Raw genomic sequence first — 22,664 nt, forward strand, 5'->3', positions numbered from 1 at the left:
GCTTGACCACCGCCGCACCCGCTCCCCCTCCAACCACCTGCCCCCCCTTGTCCTGCCATCCCCTGTCTCGGTTCTCCCCAATCTCTCCTACTGACCTCTCTGAACTCCTCATAGGAATGAAAACTGCCACCTGCACTCTTGACCCCATCCCCTCCAGCTTTGTCAAAGCCTCCCTCCCTGCTCTCTCTCCACTTATCATTGCAACAATAAACTCCTCCCTGTCTACAGGCATCGTCCCACCTTCCCTCAAAATTGCTGCTGTTACCCCCATTCTAAAAAAACCTGGTCTAAACCCTGACACCCTAAACAACTTCAGACCCATCTCCAACCTACCCTTTCTGTCAAAAGTTTTGGAACGCGCTGTAGCCACTCAACTCAAACATCATCTCTCTGCCAATAACTTGTATGAAACATTCCAATCCGGATTCCGCTCCAACCACAGTACTGAAACTGCTCTCCTCAAAATCACCAACGACCTTCTCCTCTCCTCTGACGCTGGCAACCTCAACATTCTCGTCCTCCTCGACCTCAGCGCTGCCTTTGACACCATCGATCACACTATCCTCCTCACCCGACTTGAATCCACCTTTAACGTCACCGGCACTGCCCTCTCTTGGATTAAATCATACCTCTCTGACAGATGCCAGTTCATCTCCATCAATAACTGCAAATCCCCCACTGCTCCCCTCCCCCAAGGTGTCCCCCAAGGTTCAGTTCTTGGCCCCCTCCTCTTCATCCTTTACCTGTCCCCGCTCGGTCACTTAATCCGCCGTCATGGTCTCCAATTCCACTGCTTCGCCGATGACATCCAGCTTTTCATCTCCACCAAGTCCGTCTCCACCGACACCCACTCTATCCTGACAAACTGCATCACTGAAATAAAATCCTGGCTTCAAATCAACTTCCTCAAGCTTAACTGTGATAAATCTGAAATAATCATCATTGGCCCAAAAACGCTCACAAAATCCACCCATAACTTTGCCCTCAACATCGACGGTATCCCAGTATCCACCTCCCCTCACATCCGGAATCTTGGCGTCATCTTTGACCAAACCCTTTCCTTCGACAAATACACTAAACAGATCACAAAGTCAGCCTTCTTTCACCTGAAAAACATTGCCCGTCTCCGCTCATCCCTCTCCTCCACGGCTGCAGAAACCCTCATCCACGCCTTCATCACCTCCCGTCTGGACTACTGCAATAGCCTCCTCTATGGTTCACCCTCAAAAATCACCAATAAACTCCAATACATTCAGAACTCCGCTGCCCGTCTACTCACTCATTCCCGGACCCGTGACCACATCACCCCCGTCCTTTACAAGCTTCACTGGCTCCCCATCCCCCAGAGAATCCAGTACAAAATCCTCCTCTTGACATACAAAGCCCTCCATAACCTGGCCCCATCCTACCTGGCTGACCTCCTCTCCAGACACACTCCCACCCGCAACCTCCGCTCTGCTGGTACCAACCTCCTGACCCCCTCCATCCGGACCAAATTCAGATCCTGGGGGGACAGGGCCTTCTCCATCGCTGCTCCCACCCTCTGGAACTCACTACCTCACACCATCAGAGACTCCTCCTCACTCACCACATTCAAAACATCACTAAAGACCCACCTGTTCAACGCTGCATTCAACATTCAACCCACAGCATTTAACCCCTGACTATCTCTTCTCCTTCTCCCTCCTTTTGCTTTAAATATTTCCCTATTGATTCTTGTCTTGTCTTTTTGATTCTTGTCTTATATATATGCCGTATATCGCTGCTGTTTGTTTTCTTGATTCTTGTCTTTTTGCAATTGTTGTTTTCATGTATTGTTATGCATTATGTTTTCCACTCTGTCAAAGCGCCTTTGGGCTTCTGGAAAAGCGCTATACAAAATAAATGAATTATTATTATTATTATTAAGTTCGAATTTTTTTGAAAACAACCCACTTCATCTACAAAATCTGCCTTTATGTACAAGAATGACTGCCTACATTCGTGATACTGGTAAGAAAGGATCCCTATGTGGTATTTTATGCTTGTCTGTGACTGAACTGATTCTTAACAGAACGATTGTGGTGTGAGAATAAAGGATAGTGGTAAAGTGTGTGTTCGCGCCTTTCATCCATGGGGCATGTCCATTACAAGAAGTGATAAACTCTAAAAGCTGTGAGTCTGCAAGGGCTATCATATCAAAATGCAAACTAGAGACATATAGCAAGTTAAAAACACCAAAGAGAATTAGTCACCCCGGGTGGTACCGATACTGGAAATTTGGGATCCTGGCCCATGGACTAATAGTTGAAACTGCGTTGCATTAATCAAATAAGATAGGCCCCATTCCGTCCATTTTGCCAGCCTCTCTCTCCCAAATTGTGTTACACGCCTCTGCCAGCCGCAGCGTTCACTCAGGCGACGCCATGACGCACGCGGTCAAGCTTGGAGAAGAAGGGGGCGGAGCGCCAAGAACGAGGTGTGGCCCTGTCAATGAGCCGTAAAGGGCGGAGCCGGTGAGCCCTCGCTAACCAACCAGGGCTGAGGTGAGCTCACTGGCGGGCGTGGTGCGGATTGATCTATAAGCGCACTATATAAGCGCAAGCGCTAAGCCCTATCACGGACTGCGCAGGGGACTGTCGTTATTAACAGAACTGTGTGGAGACGCCTGATTGTAACGCTATTGAAAGGACTGCGCCGGGGGACTCCTTTCTAAACGGACTGCGCCACAAGCCATTGATCTAAACGAACTGCGTGGAGGTCGGGCGAGCGAGCACATTGTTCCTTTCGTAACGAATTGCGCCGAGAGAGCTCGTTGTCACGAACTGCCTGTTTGATACGGACATTGATTGATCGGGAGAGAGAGAGCGTTCGGCACGCTATACCTACGCAGCATTCCAGCCCCTCGCATATGTAAGGGTCCGGTCACACGCCAACGACAAGCGAAGCTGCCTGCCGTTCTTCGCCCGCGGACCCGGAGCCTGGACTGGAGTGGACCGGAGCCGGATCTCATCGCCTGGAACCATCGGCTTGGACCTTCCCCCCCCCCATCCCCCCTACCAGCTACCATCCTGTGTAAGTGTGTCTGTTGTCCGGGGTTGTAAGTAGGACTGTATAGATAAGATTGCCCTGTGTCCTTTTGCTCTTCTTCTTCTTGTATATTCCTTTCGTTTCCTCTTCTTTTGGTTTTGTACATAATTAATAAACCAATATTTGTTCTTCCTACACTCTGGTTTCCTCTCCATCCGATCGCTTTAGTCTTTTCCCCATTGAGTACCTGTGGCACGAGTTCGGAACCGCTTTAATCGGGTGTAGTATTTGTTAACGGCCCGAGTCGCGGCTCACTTTGCTCGGCGTATCCATTAACGCTGCGGCTCGGGTGGGAGTTATCTCCTCGCTTTACGGCCGGTGGTAGTACTTAGGTAATAAGACTAATTGGGCTTACAACCCTACTTACCACCGACCGGAAGTGACGTCATCGCTTCCAGGATTGGGGGACGGCCAGCTTAAAAGACAAGGGGATTAAACCCCCCTTGATAAGGGGAAAGCCGCCCCCCGAATCCGCAACAATTGGTGTCTGGGAGTGGGATTGGACTCGAACCAAATTTTTGTATTAAAAAAATTTTTGGTCAAAATTTCGAGCGGCCGAAATTTTATTATAACATCTAAATTTTAAAATCGTGCCATGGATAATCAAGGCGATCGGATGCCGGTGGGGGAGATAGAAGAAGGGTTAGAGTCAACCCAGGACCCCAGGGAAGAGGTGGGAGAGATGGAAGAGGAGGTTGAAGAGGGTGTAGTAGTGGGGGTGGCAGGCGTACAAAATGGGGGCACCGCGCACATGGCCGCGGTAGCCGAGCCCGCGGCGCCAGTGAATATGGACCTATTTATGGCGCAAATATGGGCCTATATATGGTCCTATAAATGTCACCATATGATCATATGGTCCATATGATCATATGATCATATGGTCACCATATGGTCCAAATATGGTCCCTTCCGCTTCCGGTGCGGTCTGGTGAGGATGCTGGCGTTACTTGTTCGCCGCTTCTCCGACTGGGTCATTGTATATAGTCTGCTTTTCTGGTGGTCGTGGCGGCTTTTTGGCCGTTGGGTCTGCCCTCTGCTCGGTCCCGGCTCTGCTCCTGGCTCTGCCTGCCCGGCTCTTCCACTGTTTCCTCAGGCCCGCTCCCGTTGTTTGTGGCCATTGTTTGCGGCTGTGGCTGTTTGCCGCTGCGGTCTTGGTTTGCTTGATTAGCGGCTGCGGTCGTTTGCCGCTGCGGCCTTTGCTGTCTTGATTAGCGGCTGCGGCAAGGCCTACTCGTCCTCCTCAACCTTGGCCTCTTACTCGTCCCTTCGCTCCTGCCTGGCATGGCTCTAAGGTACTCCGCCGCAAGGCTTCTTCTGCTCAATACTCACTCCACCCAATCATGCATCTCTGCAATCAAATCCCACGGACTCCTGCGACGACCCAGATACATTCATAGAGGCTCCGGTCGTAAGTTTGTTTATTTACAAACAGGTCACTTCATTCCCGTACTCTGGTCGGCTCAGCGCACTCCCACTCATCGTCCCAGCGCACCTGGTCACAGCAACGCACACGATCGCACCTCCTGTCTGCAAACCCTGGCTAAATCACCTGAGTTCATCCCCACCGTACAAAGCAACATCAAGCTCACCCTGTGCAATACCCGGTCCCTCAACAACAAAAGCCTCATCCTGAACGACTACATTCTGGAAAATAAACTGGACTTTCTCTGCCTCACTGAAACCTGGCAACAACCTCTGGACTACTTCTCACTCAACCTCACTACACCCAATGGATATTCTTACATCAATAAACCACGCTCGGAGGGCCGAGGTGTTGGAATTGCCGTAATTCACCGACAGGACATCAAGACCAGCCTCATCTCCATCTCATCTGCTCCATCATTTGAACACCTAGCTTTTAAACTCTCTGGTCACACACAGTCAGTCATGGCTGTCGTCTACCGCCCTCCCAAACCACACCCATCATTGCTGTCTGACTTCTCCTACTTTCTGACCCAGCTCTGTTCCCTCTCCCCCTCAATCCTCCTCCTCGGTGATTTCAATATCCACATGGACTCCACTGACTCCACAATAACCATTGACTTACTCACCTGCTTTAACCTCACTCAACATGTCAACTTTCCTACCCATAACCGTGGGCACATTCTGGACCTTGTCTGCTCTACTGGATTAATTTTGCACCATCTCTCTGGCTCCGACCTCACCCTCTCTGACCACTTAGCCATCACTATGACCATCAACATCCCCACCCCAGCACCAAGGCATTATCGCACTATCAACTTCCGTAAGCTAAACGCTCTTTCACCTACCTCATTCTCATCCACCCTCTCTGAAAAAATGTCCACTTCTCCCTTCGTTGACCTCCACACCCCTTCTGACCTCACTGACTACTACAACCACACTCTCTCCTCCTGCCTTGACCAGCTTGCGCCGATAAAAACCAAAACAGTTTCTTTCACCCATTCTGCTCCCTCGTTTACCCCTGAACTACGCCTGATGAAAACTCGTGCTCGCCAACTTGAAAGACTCCGCAATAAAACAGGTCTCACAATTCACTCCCAAGCCGACAAGGACCACCTACAACACTACAAAGATGCCCTCTCCCGCGCCCGCTCCGCCTACTACTCTCAAATTATCCACTCTGGCTCTGGAAACCCAAAAGCACTCTTCTCTACAATAAACAAACTCCTCAGCCCCCTGGACACCACCACACAGTCATTCACAGTAGACAACTGCATCTCCTTCCTTTCATTCTCCCAAAGCAAAATTGACAACATCTACAGCAGCTTAACCACCACCGCACATGCTCCCCCTCAAACCACCTGCCCCCCCTTATCCGGCCAACCCCGGTATCAGTTCTCCCCAGTCTCCCCTACTGACCTCTCTGAACTCCTCATAGGAATGAAAACTGCCACCTGCACTCTTGACCCCATCCCCTCCAGCTTTGTCAAGGCCTCCCTTCCTGCTCTCTCTCCACTTATCACTGCAACAATAAACTCCTCCCTGTCTACAGGCATCGTCCCACCATCCCTCAAAATTGCTGCTGTTACCACCATTCTGAAAAAACCTGGTCTAAACCCTGACACCCTAAACAACTTCAGACCCATCTACAACCTACCCTTTCTGTCAAAAGTTTTGGAACGTGCTGTAGCCACTCAACTTAAACATCACCTCTCTGCCAATAACCTGTATGAAACATTCCAATCCGGATTCCGCTCCATCCACAGAACTGAAACTGCTCTCCTCAAAATCACCAACGACCTTCTCCTCTCCTCTGACGCTGGCAACCTCAACATCCTCATCCTCCTCGACCTCAGCACCGCCTTTGACACCATCAATCACACCATCCTCCTCACCCGACTTGAAACCACCTTTAACATTACCGGCACTGCCCTCTCTTGGATCAAATCATACCTCTCCGACAGACGCCAGTTCATCTCCATCAATAACTGCAAATCCCCCACTGCTCCCCTCCCCCAAGGTGTCCCCCAAGGTTCAGTTCTTGGCCCCCTCCTCTTCATCCTGTACCTGTCCCCCCTTGGTCACTTAATCCACCGTCATGGTCTCCAATTCCACTGCTTCGCCGATGACATCCAGCTTTTAATCTCCACCAAGTCCATCTCCACCGCCACCCACTCTATCCTGACAAACTGCATCACTGAAATAAAATCCTGGCTTCAAATCAACTTCCTCAAACTTAACTATGATAAATCTGAAATAATCATCATTGGCCCAAAAACGCTCACCAAATCCACCCATAACTTTGCCCTCAACATCGACGGGTTTTTTTTTTTTTTTTTTTTTGTATACTGAATCGAGGCTCGTGAAAGAGCTAACATTAACTTCACAAACATATCGACCAGACAAACAAAATACACAAAAAGAGGGAGCGGAAGACAAGATGGGGAGAAAAGGGGAAGCACACACACACAACATCCGAGAGCAGGGAGATGTGTGGAAGGGAGAGGGCCCGGGGGGAGGAGGCGTGGGAAGGGGGGGTGGGAGGGAGGGAGAAGTATAAAGCACAAGGACACCAAGGACTTCCAGGACAAAAGTTGGTATTTCAAAAAGTGGAATTGGGGTGAAATTAGCGGGGGTAGAAAAGATCAAGGTTTTGGATGGGGGAAGACAAGAGATGGTGGTGAACAGCTGTTTTAAAGACTTGAAGGGTGGAGTGGGATTGAAGAGAGTGAGGGAGTTTGTTCCAGAGGCAGGAGAAAAGAGGAATGAAGGAGTGAAGGTGAGCAGAGAGTCTTGATTTTGGGGGTTTAACCAAAAGAGGGTTGCAGGCAGATCTTGTGCGACCTGTAGGAATATTTGCGGGACAGAGCCCAGAGAGAGCTGGGGGGGCAAGGCCAGAGAGGAGTCGGTAGAAGACGGAAAGACCACCAACCTGCCTGCGGTGAGTGAGTGAGAGGCCCTTGGAGTTAGCTTCATCGCGGGAGATTCCAATGATTCTGAACGCTTTGGTTTCAACAGCGTGAAGACGAGTTTCCCAGTATCCACCTCCCCTCACATCCGGAATCTTGGCATCATCTTTGACCAAACCCTCTCCTTCGACAAATACACTAAACAGATCACAAAGACAGCCTTCTTTCACCTGAAAAACATCGCCCGTCTCCGTCCATCCCTCTCCTCCACGGCTGCAGAAACCCTCATCCACGCCTTCATCACCTCCCGTCTGGACTACTGCAACAGCCTCCTCTTTGGTCCACCCTCAATAATCATCAATAAGCTCCAATACATTCAGAACTCCGCTGCCCGTCTACTCACCCATTCCCGGACCCGTGACCACATCACCCCCATCCTTTACAAGCTTCACTGGCTCCCCATCCCCCAGAGAATCCAGTACAAAATCCTCCTCTTGACCTACAAAGCCCTCCACAACCTGGCCCCATCCTACCTGACTGACCTCCTCTCCAGACACACTCCCACCCGCAACTTCCGCTCTGCTGGTACCAACCTCCTAACCCCCCCCCCCCCCCCCCCCCCATGCGGACCAAATTCAGATCCTGGGGGGACAGGGCCTTCTCCATCGCTGCTCCCACCCTCTGGAACTCACTACCTCACACCATCAGAGACTCCTCCTCACTCACCACATTCAAAACATCACTCAAGACCCACCTGTTCAACACTGCATTCAACATTTAACCCACAGCATTTAACCCCTGACTATCTCTGGAGCCTGGTGTTGGGCTCGCGGCTAGGGTGCCAGCTTGGGATCCGAGGATCCTGGGTTCGAATCCCGGTCGATCGCTGAATTAACGCCAGGGGGGTTGACTCAGCCTGTCATCCTTCCGAGGTCGGCAAATTGAGTACCAGTTCACTGGTAATTCCCTGTTTGTCGTAAAAAGGCGACAAAAAGGGTTGGCGGCAGGAAGGGCATCCGGCCGTAAAACATTGCTTCAAAAAGGGGACCAAAAAACAACAACAACTACGGTCCCCGAAAAAGACCAACCCCCGCTTTGCGGGGAAAAATTGCCTCTAAAGGTTTTTTTTTTTTTTTAATCTCTTCTCCTTCTCCTTCTTTTTGCTTTGATTATTTACCTGTTGATTTTTGTCTTTTTGCACTTGTTTTTTTGTACTCTGTCAAAGCGTCTTTGGGCTTCTTGAAAAGCGCTATATAAAATAAATGTATTATTATTATTATTATTATTATATGGTAAAGTCGGACCATGAAATGAATGATATGGGTAACCAAATTGGGGGAATCAGTAAGGAGATGGGAGAAATGAGGACCGATAGTGAGGGAATGGAAAATAGAATGGGGGAGCAATTGGGAAGCCAAATTGGGGGCCGAGAAGTCAAATTTGGGGGATTAGAAGACCAAATTGGGGGGTTGAGAAATGATATGGGAGACCAAATTGGGGGGGTTGAGAAATGATATGGGAGACCAAATAGGGGGGTTAGAAAGTAAATTAGGGGCCCAATTGGAGGACGTGAGTGGCAAAATGAACGAGGGGTTAACGAGGGTGAAAAGCAAGATGGACACCCGGGAAAATCAAATGAAAAGGATGAAGAACGAGTTAACGGGGTTTGGAACCCCGCCAGGATTGGGGGACGGCCAGCTTAAAAGACAAGGGGATTAAACCCCCCTTGATAAGGGGTGAGCCGACCCCCGAATCCGCAACAATATATATACACTCAACCCTCGGCTATCGCGAACTCGGCTATCGCATTTCTTTGCTATCGCGGCTACCTAAAAAACTGCACAACACACGACTATCGCGCCCCAAATACGCGCTATAGCACACCGGAAATGGTGGAAAGGGTGCTACGTCATCACCGAGCGTGGGGAATGAGAAATCAAGGGATATCAAGAAGAGGAAGAACTTAGCTTACGCTCAGAAATTCGAAATTGTGCAGTTGATAGACAATGGTGAAACAAAGCGAAGTGTTGGAAAGAAATTTGGGATAAATGAGTCAACAGTGCGAGGTATTTACCAAAACCGTGATTATCTTAGAAACGTCGATAAGATTTAACATTCAACAGTGAAGCAAGGTGCTCCTTTATTAATACGGCACTGGCAGGTTACGAGGAGCAGTATCATGACCACGTCAACTCCCTCCGCCAACGCCAGATCACCGAATTCTTACGGCCAGACTCGGCATCAGAAAAAATCTAATCGGGGGACAAGAGGGTAACCGCGGGGGGGGGGGGGGGGGGGGGAAGGAAGGCACAAACTGCCATTCGAGACCTCAGTCTATGATGTAAATGCTTGATAATAAGAGTTTGCCGTCAACAACCAACACACCAACCCAATTCCAATTTAAAAACATGCTGCAAAGTCTCTCTCTTTCACACAAACACACACACACACACAAACACACACACAGCACAAAATATAGCCGACGTGCAAGTTTGGCACCAAAGGCTTGGCCTGCAGGTGGGTGTGGGGGAGGGGGGGGCACAATAACTCATTTGGGCGGGCATGTCCCGCGAATGCCCCCCCATGACGCCGACCCTGCTTACGGCGTCGCAACGAGGCACAGCCCTCTGTCTTTGACGAGCCCTCTGACGTTGAGTGCTTCTCTGGTGCTACAGCTGACGCAATCCTGGATGAGTTAGAGGCACGTAGGGGTGGTCAATAAGACTCCACCCTAGCCTCGGAACCTACCCAACCACCTAAGCCCCTCATCGTCCCCAAAAAGGTAAATAAAATGGTAAAAAAGTACTTTTTTTACCATTTTATTTTTATTTACATATTGTGAATCTTGTTTTAATGTTTCTTTATATGTTAATGTTTCTTTATATGGTAGAAACACTTGGTAAAAAAGTGGCAAAAATAGGTTAAATATGTGGTCAACTTGGGGGTCCTGGCACCAATTAGAATTATTACCATACGTTCTTCAGTTCGGCTATCGCGATTTCAGCTGACGCGCACCGACAGCAGCGCCAATTAGGCACGATAGCCGAGGGTTGAGTGTATGTATGTATGTGTGTGTGTGTGTGTGTGTGTATGTATGTATGTATGTATATACATATATATATATATAGATATATATAGATATATATATATATATATATATATATATATATATATATATATATATATATATATATACATACATATATATATACATATATATATATATATATATATATATAATCACGTGAAAAAGTAAGTACACCCCATGTAAAGTTTTGACTTTTTCAACATATTTCAACATACAGCTATTTGATCTTCATTTCAACAATATTGAGAGATAAAGGTGATATAATATAACAAATATCATGAAACATTTACATTTTGTAGTCCATTGTATAATTTAAATAAACATAAATGCAAATTTCGCATGTGGAAAAAGAAAGTACACCCTTATATTTATCACAACTTCAAATATATAAAATTAGAATCAGGTGCACCAGCTCAGGTACAAATGATTAGAACATCGTTAGAGAGGATCTTGGAGGAACCTGTCTTATTTAAACCTCAGACATTTAGTTTGGTTTGCTCTTTGTTGTTGAAGTGTGTGGCATCACCATGACTAGATCAAAAGAGCTCTCTGAGGCATTCAGAAAAAAGGTTATAGATGCCTACGAGTCTGGGAAGGGATTTAAAAAGATCTCCAAACAATTTGAAATAAATCATTCGACTGTCCGGAAGATCATCTACAAGTGGAGAAGATTCCAAACAACTGCCAACTTGTTCAGGCCAGGACGCCCCAGCAAGTTCAGCCCGAGAGCAGACCGCAAGATGCTGAAAGAAGTCTCTAAGAACCCCAGAATGTCATCGCGGGACCTACAGGTAGCTCTTGCCACTGTTGATGTCAAAGTGCATGAGTCTACCATTAGAAAGAGGCTGCACAAATTTGATCTACATGGGAGGTGTGCCAGGAGGAAACCTTTGCTGTCCAGAAAGAACATCAGGGCAAGACTAAAGTTTGCCAATGAACACCTAGGCAAAGACCAACACTTCTGGAACAATGTGCTCTGGACAGATGAGTCAAAGGTAGAGCTATTTGGCCACAGTACCAGAAGACATGTTTGGCGAAAACCAAAGACAGCATTTGACCACAATAACATGATACCAATTGTAAAGCATGGTGGTGGAAATATTATGGTTTGGGGCAGCTTTGCTGCATCAGGGCCGGGGCAGCTTTGCTGCATCAGGGCCTGGGCAGCTCACCATCATAGAATCCAGTATGAATTCTTCATTGTACCAGAGGATGCTTGAGGATAATGTGAAGCCATCTGTCGGAAAGTTGAAGCTCAACCGAAGGTGGACCTTGCAACATGACAATGACCCTAAACATACCAGTAAATCCACCAAGGAATGGCTGAAAAGAAAGAAATGGAGGGTTCTGGAGTGGCCAAGTCAAAGCCCAGATCCAAATCCCATTGAGATGTTGTGGGGGGATTTGAAACGAGTTGTGCATGCAAGAAACCCCTCAAACATCGCACAGCTGAAAGAATTCTGCATGGAGGAGTGGGCAAAAATTTGTCCCAGTCGATGTCAGAGACTGGTAGACAGTTATAAGAAACGCCTACTTGAGGTTGTTTCTGCCAAAGGGGGCAATACCACCTATTAGAGCCAAGGGTGTACTTACTTTTTCCACATGCGAAATTTGCATTTATGTTTATTTAAATTATACAATGGACTACAAAATGTAAATGTTTCATGATATTTGTTATATTATATCACCTTTATCTATCAATATTGTTGAAATGAAGATCAAATAGCTGTATGTTGAAAAAGTCAAAACTTTACATGGGGTGTACTTACTTTTTCACGTGATTGCATATATAAGTTCAAAACACACCTGGTCACAAGTGTGCCGCACTGACCAGGTCCTCAGTCGAGGTCCTCAGCATCATCCCGTTTCGGCCCTTCAACCTCGATACGGTCAGCTAAGGTGGGCCAGCAGGGGCACATACACATCCACATGCAGCAACTACACCTGGATGCGTACATACCCCCACCCACAGCCAGTGTGAACGCAGACTACAACAACAACACCTCCGCATCCAGAATCCACAGCACCAAACAAACATGGTGGAACACTCAAACGCCCACCTTTATACCCTTCACCACTTACCAACAAAACACACCAGATCATTCATACACACACATACACACCCATATACACACATCACCAACCAACCAATCACCTACCCTTACAACATACACCACTCAACATACAATAACACACACTCATGCAAAAATTCAGTTCATGCAAAAACACACACCCTCACCCACTCACTCATATACACAAAATAAGAAATAATAATAGTAACAAAAAAAAACAAAAACACAACCAACCTACACCGTTCGACGTGCCTCCATAAACTTCCTCCATATCCAAAATGAGCCTTTCAAGGCAACCTGGACCACCTTGTCACACATCCTCCTTCTTTCTGTCCCACACACTCCCAGCCGATCAAGAAATGCAGAAAAGGATTTGCCAATATACCCTCTACACCCATCAGGAAGGCGCCGGGATGGCGTCAGGAAGGACATCCGGCCATAAAAACATTGCCTCAAATAGGCAACCATGATTGTTATGGGGCCCGCAAGGCTAACCCTCGCTCTCGCGGGGAAAATGGCCTTAAAACGATCATTCATTCATTCATTCATTCACCCCACCTCAAATGGCTGACACGAAACTCGCCAGCCCTTCTCCCGGCACTCTGCCTCCAGCTCACTGTACTTTCCTCTCTTCCTCTCGTGCACCTCCTCCATGTTCTCTTCCCAAGGCACCGACAATTCCCCTAAGATGACCTGTCTTGTTGCACCTGACCAAATGACAATGTCAGGCTGCAACCTTGTCAAACAGATCTCCTCTGGGAATACCAATTGTGGCTTTCGGTCTGCCACCACCTGCCAATCACATGCATCTGACAGCCCTCTTGCATTCCACCTCCTCCTCCTTCCACCTCTTACCACTTGGCCCTCTTTGACAAACCACACCTCTCCCCCATCAGTCTCCTTCTCCACTCATCTTTCTCTCGACCTCAGCACCTCTTGTTGCACCATCTGCACCACCACCGCCAGCACCTGATCATGTCGCCACCTGTATTGTCCTGCTGCCAATGCACCTGAACATGCACTCAGTGCATGCTGCACCGTTCCCACACCTCCACACAAATAACATCTCTCCTTCTGCAACAACCCCCACAATCTCAAGTTTCCTGTTGACGGAAGCACATCATACGTTGCCCGCAACAGGAAATTCAACAATATTGGCTCCATCCTCCAAATCTCTTGCCACTTCAACATCCTCACCCACACACCTTCCCACTTAGTCCAAGCACCTTGCTGTGCCTGACCGACTGCTTTCACATATCTCCCCTCCTCTTCCTTTCTTCTCACCTCCCTCTCAACCATCTTCCTCCTCTCTTTCACACATGCCTTTCCCCATCGCTCATGCTTCATCCACCCCAAACCATGCTTCCCATGCTGGACCATCCCCATGACCTCCTCCTGTTGCAACCGCTCCTCCATCTCGTCCACCTCTGCTCTTGCATTCCACTTCCGACTTCCCTTCTTCTCTGGGAGAGCATTCTTTACCACTGCATCACTTGAATCCCGCAACATCATGAACTCCCGCACCCTCACCACCTTAAACTCCTCGGTTAATGATGTCAAGGGAAACTGGAGTTTTCCACCCCGACCATAAAAGGCAATGTTCGTCAAACAGCATGGCACTCCCAACCACCTCCTCACAAACCCGCTCACCACAACCTCCATCCTCTCTACATGCCCAATCGCAATATCATACATCATATATATATGTGTGTGTGTATATATATATGTATAACCTCGGGGTTTTTTATATATATATGTGTGTGTGTGTGTGTGTGTGTGTGTGTGTGTGTGTGTGTGTGTGCATATGTATATGTGTGTGTATATGTGTGTGTGTGTGTGAACGTGTGTGCTTGTGTGTACATGTGGGCATGAACGTGTGTGCGAACGTTTGCGAAAATGTGTGAATGTTGACACAAATAATATTTGACTTTTACCTCCCTCGCTGTGTTTCCACTGAATGGAATGGATTTCTCCTCGGGTATTGAAAGTATTGCAGCGGAAGAAGCTTTGGGCTGAAACTTGTCAACTTCAGGATTTGATGTAGGGCGGATGACCTGAGCCGATTTCACAGTTGGATTAGTCCGAGAGATCTGAGACTTTGCTGGGCGTCCACACTTCCGCTTCTCTACACCTTGTTTCGGCTCTATAAATAGCAAGAGCAACATTACTTGTTAAAATATAATGAATGAAGAAAGTTGAACAAGACTACAAATAGAGATCGTTTTACATTCCGATGAGAAAGTTCATTGATTAATGATGTCCACAAAGTAAAAATTACTTCAATTATTTACAGACTGAACACTGCAGGTTCACAAAAATTGTGTTAAAAAAAATATATATATATATAAAAAGAAAAACAAAAGCAAGAATAAGTTAACAAAATAATAAGTCAAAGTACGAAAAACGTACTTTTATTTTTTTTGTTGCAATTAAGAAGATATGAGGGAGTCAATAAATTACGCCACTTTTCATCGTCAGGGTACACAAGTGTTGATATGCATGCTGGTCTCCATCTAGCAATAAAGGTTGGCACCACTGCATTTGGCAGCAATCTGCAGTGGCAGACTGGCAAACCTGAATCAAGTGCCCAAGATGGCAGAGCTGTTGAAAAGTTGAGCATGACAGGAGACACTATCACAAAATTTTAGTGGGAGGTTATCCCACACTCACCATACAGCCCCAGACATTGCCCCCACCTGCCGAACACTTTTTGGGTCCCAGGTGTTACCTGCATGTTACCTCTATCATGTTACCTGCATGAAGGAGACCGTGTGTGGCAAGCACTTCGTGCAGCACGAGGATGTCATTGCGCCATCCAAGTGTGCCAACGCACCAACATTAAAGAGTTATTCGTTGCGGACATCAGAAAGCCGACAATGAGATGCGACAAATGCAACTCGCTCCTCAAGGATTATGTTGAAAGATGACAGGTATGTCGGCTATCCTCGTGGCCCCAATAAAACACTGTGGAGAGCAAAGTGGAGTAATTTATTGACATCCTCGTAATACCATCAAATAATGAAAGTTCTTACCATTTTTTCTAAAAGGCATCTTCAAAGGTGTACGGCATTTATCATCCAGAGCATCGTAAAAGATGATGTTCTTCACATTCCTTTTGATCGCCTTCCTCCCTTTGTTATTGGTTGGAAGCACAGGGGCAGGTGCTTCTTGCTTGAAGGTACAACTTTGTTGTTCAACTCTGTTGGTCTGTATTGTCAAAGGTGAAGACACCTGTGGGTCTTTGAACTCACCCTCAAGCACGTATTCAGCACTTTGACAGTCCATTGACACTTTGTGTACCTGGTCCAAGCCGAAGCACACACAGCCGAGACTGCAATGCTCCTTGTTGCAGTATACATTCTTCTGGAGTGAAGAGTTCACAGGTGAAGATGTACTCGACACATCTTGGCATTCTAAACTCCTTGAGCTTGAAGGTAACACCTGGATTCAATTTGACATGTGCGAACACAAGAAAGCAGCATGTTGACAAATTATCTAATATAGGTAAACAATCCTGCAACAAATGCAATAGGATATTTGCAAAATGTTCAAAACAAACAATCTAACCACAACCCCACCACAACTTCCTGAGACCTACAGCCAATTTAAAGCAAAGTTTGGATAGTTCATCTCTAGTAATTGCAAATACAGGCCTATACTATCAACTATAGTTCTACTGTGGTGCACAATTTTTGTCGTTACTGTAATAGACCGTTGACTGCAGGAAGAAAACATGAACCATAGTATTGTCGCGTCCCCAGGGTTAAGACCCCAAGAGGACAAATGGCCAAAACTAGCTTTAACTCCGAGGCGTATACCCAACTTGGCGGTATCGACATGTGCGGGAAGGTTTGAAGTCTTACCTGATCGGGAACACACACAGGGTTAATCCGAACCCACAAACAAAACAAAAAAGAACCAGGACAAGAAAAGTAAAATGCACAAATAATGAATATATTAAAAGTAATTGTAACCCAAATAAAATAAATGCGAGGTACAAAACGATTTCCTAATTTGAGACGTCTCCACTCAGACTCGTATACAAACAAGGGGGAAATAAAAGAAAAGAAATAATGGCCTTTTGTATAGTGCTGGCACCTATCTCTCTCTACAACAACAACACAACAACATGCATTTTAAAGGCCATTTTCCCTGCTAGAGTGGGGGTTAGCCTTATCTCTACTATCTCTCTATCTCTCTCTACAAGGTGTGGAATGAAATGACGGTTCAAGGTGGCTGCGAACCGCTCCAACAATGGCGCGCAGTCGCTCTCCACAGCACTACGTACGTGAGGCAATCCAGGCGGCGCTCCTCATTTGCTCCCCACTCGGTCCGAAGCACCACGAGCCCCAAGAACTGTCGCCCCCACCTGCTTCTCACGGTAAAACCGGCCAAGAAGGCTAACACTGCTCTTTCTCAGCACCAGCACACCGAACCAGAACAGCCGCAGCCGAGCGACCCGAAGCACAAACTAAACCATCCGCCACGAAGCCAGAACCAGATGACCGAGACCAAGATGGTGAGACCACGTTCTCTTCCTCCAGCTCTCAAATGTCCCACCCTGACGTCACACTCTGTCCAATCACCGAGCGCTATCCCATCATCCATCGCGCCTCCACCAATCACGAAAGCCGGGGCATGGCCTCCTCGACACGATTCGTCGGGGTCGGAGTCCAATCTGATTCGGGAATGTTCAGATGACGTCGTTGGCCGTGAGGTGGGATTTAAGTGCCGACCGGCGAATGTGCCGGGTTTGTCGGACCTGGCGGCATGGTGAGCGAATGAGTCCATTTGTTATAGTTGTTGTTTGGCGGGTTTTTTTATTGTAATAAAGACGGAGGGAAGATCACAGGGGCAATTACACACTGGGGGTTATCCTTAAGCCCAACCTAATTAGCATAGCTCAAACCCTCATATGGAGACACATATACGATCTTATTCTATACAGAGTCCCTACTTAGTTACATCGAGGTGGGTTCTTCTTCTTCGCACCACTCGGAGCTTGCTAATTTATACGATTCTATCTCGGTCAACTTATTTCATCATTTACCCCCCACAAACGTAACAGTATCATACTACAGTAAATAGAATTCCACTTGTGGGTTTGCCTCTGTTTAAGGTTTAACTAGTATGAACTCCTCAGCTGCTAGATAGAAAGAGTTGAAAGAATTGGCGGTTGTACTGGAGGTGTGCCCGGGAAGGTTCAAGACCGTAAAAAAAAAAACCTTAGTGAGGTGAATGAAACTGCAGTCTTCGTTGGTATGCAACACAAGGCTGTGGGGTAGCATCATTGGCTGAGGGCATGGGTGTGCCGCTGATGTAATACCCCCTGCTATTTAGGGCAGAAATTTGTAATTTGCCCAGGGTGCCAGCGATAGCTCGCCTACTCTTCGCGAAGGACACCGTAGGATCTTTAATGTCCATCAACGAATTCTGGCAGACTGGACGCCCGTTTAACGTCCATCCGAGGAACGGCACACACACACACAATGATGAATCCCCTACCTGTGAAACACTGGGATGACAGTTTATAGCTGAGTTGGGATTCAAACCCACAAAGATAGCTTAGAGGTGAGTGTACATACCTCTCAGCCATCCTGTCAGCCCAGTTCACAGTTATATTAGTACAAGTAAAATTAACACAACACTTCTGTGGACATTAAATGTTAAAGAGAACAAATGTTGATGCTTTAAAGAATTATGATGGAAATCAAGTCACAAATGATTAGCAACTCCCTTATATATGCTTAAAATAATTAACTTTGTACGGTGAAGGTAAGTACAAAAGGAGATTTTTTTATGGTTTATAAATCAGAGCAGCCTTCTTCATTTTTAATTTTAAAAAGGTATTCAACAAGGTTCAACGTGATTGAAAAATACCTCTGCTCCTCTGTTGTCCTACCTGATGAAGTGTTATCAGACTCGCAGCTTCCTCTGCACGAGCTTCCGTAATGTACGTTCTTTCCTTTCCCTCCTGCAATGCGGCATCCTCCAGAGCTTGCAGACAGCCTCGAGTGTAACGGAGCGAACCCGCTTTGCGATACAGCCGAGCTTGATGGGAAACCAACTTCCGAGGGATAGACCTGAAGATAGAGGAATATACTATGGTATAGTATTCAACATACCTCATAATAGGTGGCGCATGCATGATATACAGTTATACTCAAACGAGATTTGTTTGTTGCATTTCTTTCAGGCTCTTAAACATTATAACAAGAAGAAAGAGCAATCAGAGATTGCAGACCCTCACCAGGATGTTTAAAAAAAATTTTTTAACCGCTTTTTTGAATAAACAGGGGATAACACGACATTGTGATGGCTGCCCACTTTAGAACAGTGGATGGAAGAACATGAACATTTTTGAAATACTGTTAGAATACTGTTCCCCCCCTCTGGGCTGGTGCTCCTGCCTCATACCCAGCTCGGCTTCACGCTGTTGAAACCAAAGCTTTCAGAATCATTGGAATCTCCTGCGATGAAGCTAACTCCGAGGGCCTTTCACTCACTCACCGCAGGCAGGTTGGTGGTCTTTCCGTCTTCTACCGACTCCTCTCCGGCCTTGCTCCCCCAGCTCTCTCTGTGCTCTGTCCCCCTAATATTCCTACAGGTCGCACAAGATCTGCCAGCAACCCTCTTGTGGTTAAACTGCCAAAATCTAGGATCTCTGCTCACCTTCACTCTTTCAATCCCCTGTTCTCCCGCCTCTGGAACAAACTCCCCCACTCCCTTCAATCCCACTCCTCCCTCCAGGTCTTTAAAACAGTTGCTCACCACCATCTCTTATCTTCCCCCATCCAAAACCTTGATCTTTTCTACACCCGCTAATTCACCCCAGATACACTTTTTTGAAATTCCAACTTCTTTCCTGGAAGTCCTTGCAGTGTCCATATGTTTTATACCTCTCCCACCTCCCCCAAGCCCTCTCCCTCCCACAGTTCTCTCGATGTCCCTGCTCTCAAATGTTGTGTTTGTGTCCTTCCCCCTCTCTCCCCATATTGTCTACCACGCCCCTTATTTTGTGTTTTATGTGTCGGTTTGATCTTTTTTCCAAAAATAATTAATAATAAGTGTTTTCAGTGGTTTTTAAGGTTTTTGTGTTAAAAACAAATATGGCGGCCGAAACACGTGACCTATGACGTCATAAAAAAATTCTCCACCAATTTATCCCCAGATGCCGCTCAATAAATTTCATCTTGATCGGATGAAGTTTTGTACTTGTCGAATTATGACGTCATAATTATCATGAAAAATTTATACAGGTGGAGGTGCACCTATGGTGAAAACCAACGGTTGCAGAGAAAATCATATTTATTCTGTGCGGACAGACAAACGGACTCAAATGCAATACCCTCTCCTCAGGCGAGGTTAAATATCATGATGTTCCATTTTCATTGTCTTGTATTATTCGTGCTGTTTGACACCATGCACATCTTTGTGTGGAACGTACCTGGGTGTGGAATGGTGTGGGAATAATTCAACATGGCATGAGGCCTGGTAATTCATAACTTTAGGATACTTTCCGCTCTTTTTGCAAATGGTTACCATGGCTTGAGCTTCGAAAGCAGAATTCAAGAGTTCACCTTTTTCTTTTTTCAACAGAGATTTTTTTTCTCATGGAAGAGCTGAATGGCAAAATGACATTGACACAGTGAAGAAGAAGATTGAGTTAACACAGAAGGGAAGATGGAGAAGTGGGAAAGGAATGAACTCACAGGCAGCATAATAAGGATGTACAGACAGAACAAGGGAACCGAGTGGGCTGAGTAGACGAGTGACATAAGCAGACAAACAGGGTAAATGTGAAAAAGTACAGGTAGACAGCAGAGTAAAGTCAGTGGGAATAGAAAAGATGACGAATATGAACAGGGGATAACACGACATTGTGATGGCTGCCCACTTAGGAACAGTGGAGGGAAGAACATGATTAGACAGACTTGGGAAGATCATTCGACAGTTGAGAGACGAGTGAGCAAAAAACTATAAGAGAGCAGATAGCGGAGAATAAGTAATTAGTTACTTAATTATTCTTAACCGATTACAATAAGGGGGAACGGAACTTCCCTGCAAGTCGCAACAACAAACTGCACCGCACCGCACCGCACGAATGCCACTTACGCAATCAAATAATAAGGCATACATTGTTATACTTGGGAAAAACATTGATGAACCCCAACCTTCCCCTTCACCTCCCCCGTCACCCTCCAGCCAGGGCTGCAACTTCTTCCGATGTACACCAGGAAATCGCTGCATGATAACAGGGACCGCTGGACTCGTACATGAAAACTTCCACAATCATTCACTCACCATCGTTAGGCCTTCACATCATTTTGGAAGAGCAAGAATGGCTTTGGCTGCTCAATCTGTCAAAGTCATTACAGCACTTTCCCTACCGAAGCACTTGCACGGAAGTCACTGAATCCATGCATTGAGAGGACTATTTTTAACTCCACGCGTAAAAAAAAACAAAAAAACGGAGGATATTGTAATTGGCTGTCTGTCTGTCTGTCTGTCATCCGTCACGTTATCTCTGAAGCAGTTGGGCAGAAATCCATCAAACTTCATAGTTATGATCACCACATGGCAGGAAGCAGTATTCCAGCAAATGTGCCGGGTTTTTTTGCCCTGCCCTCTGGGACCCTGGGCATGTTTTTTTTGTTGTTTTTTTTTGTTTTTTTTTGTATACATAATCGAGGCTCGTGAAAGAGCTAACATTTATCACACAAACAAATCAAACAGACAAACAAACAAAGTATATAAAAAGGGGAGCAGTAGACTAGATGGGGAGAGAAGGGGAAGCACATAAACACAACATTTGAGAGCAGGGACATCGGGAATGTGTGGGAGGGAGAGGGCTTGGGGGGAGGCGGCGAGGGAAGGGGGGGGGGGTGGGAGAAGTATAAACACAAGGACACCAAGGACTTCCAGGAAAGAAGTTGGTATTTCAAAAAAGTGGATTTGGGGTGAAATTAGCGGGGGTAGAAAAGATCAAGGTTTTGGATGGGGGAAGATAAGAGATGGTGGTGAACAGCTGTTTTAAAGACCTGGAGGGAGGGGTGGGATTGAACAGAGTGAGGGAGATTGTTCCAGAGGCGGGAGAAAAGAGGAATGAGGGAGTGAAAGTGAGCAGAGAGTCTTGTTTTTGGCAGTTTAACCATAAGAGGGTTGCAGGCAGATCTTGTGCGACCTGTAGGAATATTTGGGGGACAGAGCCCAGAGAGACCTGGAGGAGCAAGGCCGGAGAGGAGTCGGTAGAAGACAGAAAGACCACCAACATGCCTGCAGTGAGTAAGTGAAAGGCCCTCAGAGATAGCTTCATCACGGGAGATTCCAATGATTCTGAACGCTTTGGTTTCAACAGCGTGAAGACAAGCTAGGTGTGAGGCAGGAGCACCAGCCCAGAGGGGAGAGCAGTATTTCATTGAGCTGCGGACGAAAACCTTGTATGTGGTGAGGAGCTCAGGTGTGCCAAGGAAGGACTTCGCACGACGGAGGATGCCCAGTCGGCGACTGGCTTTGGAGGCCAGATTTGAAATGTGGTTTTCCCAGGAAAGATCATGGCAGATAGTGAGACCCAAAAGCTTGAGTGACAGAACTTCTTGGAGAGGATTATTCAGAAAGTGGATGGGAGGGTTGTCCAGTCGGTCTTTTCGGAGAGACATCGTAAGAGTGTGAGATTTGTCAGGATTGAAACACATGTTCCACTTGTTTTCCCAGTCTGATTTTGTCCAGGTCTGCAGAGAGTGAGGAGGCTGCAGACTGCCGATCTGAGGGATGAGGAATGGAGCGGCAGAGAGTGGAGTCATCAGCAAAGAGATAGAGAGGATTTTCAAGAGAGTCGGAGAGATCATTGATGAAGACCAGAAAAAGCACAGGGCCCAGAACACTGCCTTGGGGAACTCCAGCCTGAACAGGAAGAGGAGATGAGAGAAACACATTCAGGGCCACACGTTGACTACGACTCGAGAGGACGTCCGCCAGCCATGCGTGGAGATTTCCATGGATACCAAAGGAGGAGAGTTTGGTGAGCAGAGCGGGGTGCCAGACCGCATGTTTAAAAGGTCAAACACCAAAAAATGCAAGTATGGGCACATTATTAAACACTTT

General features: G+C 46.8%; 1 protein-coding gene across 4 annotated transcripts in view; it reads right to left on the reverse strand.

The window, feature by feature from the left end:
- The window catches only part of LOC137429055 (uncharacterized), a 346,812-nt gene that overhangs the window by 216,820 nt on the left and 107,328 nt on the right, over positions 1-22,664 (reverse strand). For 3 of the 4 annotated variants that reach the window (XM_068119074.2, XM_068119077.2, XM_068119075.2), the window contains exons 9-11: positions 18,463-18,643; positions 15,593-16,001; positions 14,495-14,703 (exon numbers count right to left, since the gene is read on the reverse strand). In XM_068119074.2, the coding sequence (XP_067975175.2) occupies positions 14,495-14,703; positions 15,593-16,001; positions 18,463-18,643 (799 nt within the window). The remainder of the gene's footprint in view (positions 1-14,494; positions 14,704-15,592; positions 16,002-18,462; positions 18,644-22,664) is intronic. The other variant, XM_068119076.2, reaches the window with a different exon arrangement.

The sequence above is a fragment of the Myxine glutinosa genome, chromosome 6 (genome assembly GCF_964187855.1).
Source record: "Myxine glutinosa chromosome 6, kmMyxGlut1.1, whole genome shotgun sequence".
In the NCBI taxonomy this organism is placed as follows: Eukaryota; Metazoa; Chordata; class Myxini; order Myxiniformes; family Myxinidae; genus Myxine; species Myxine glutinosa.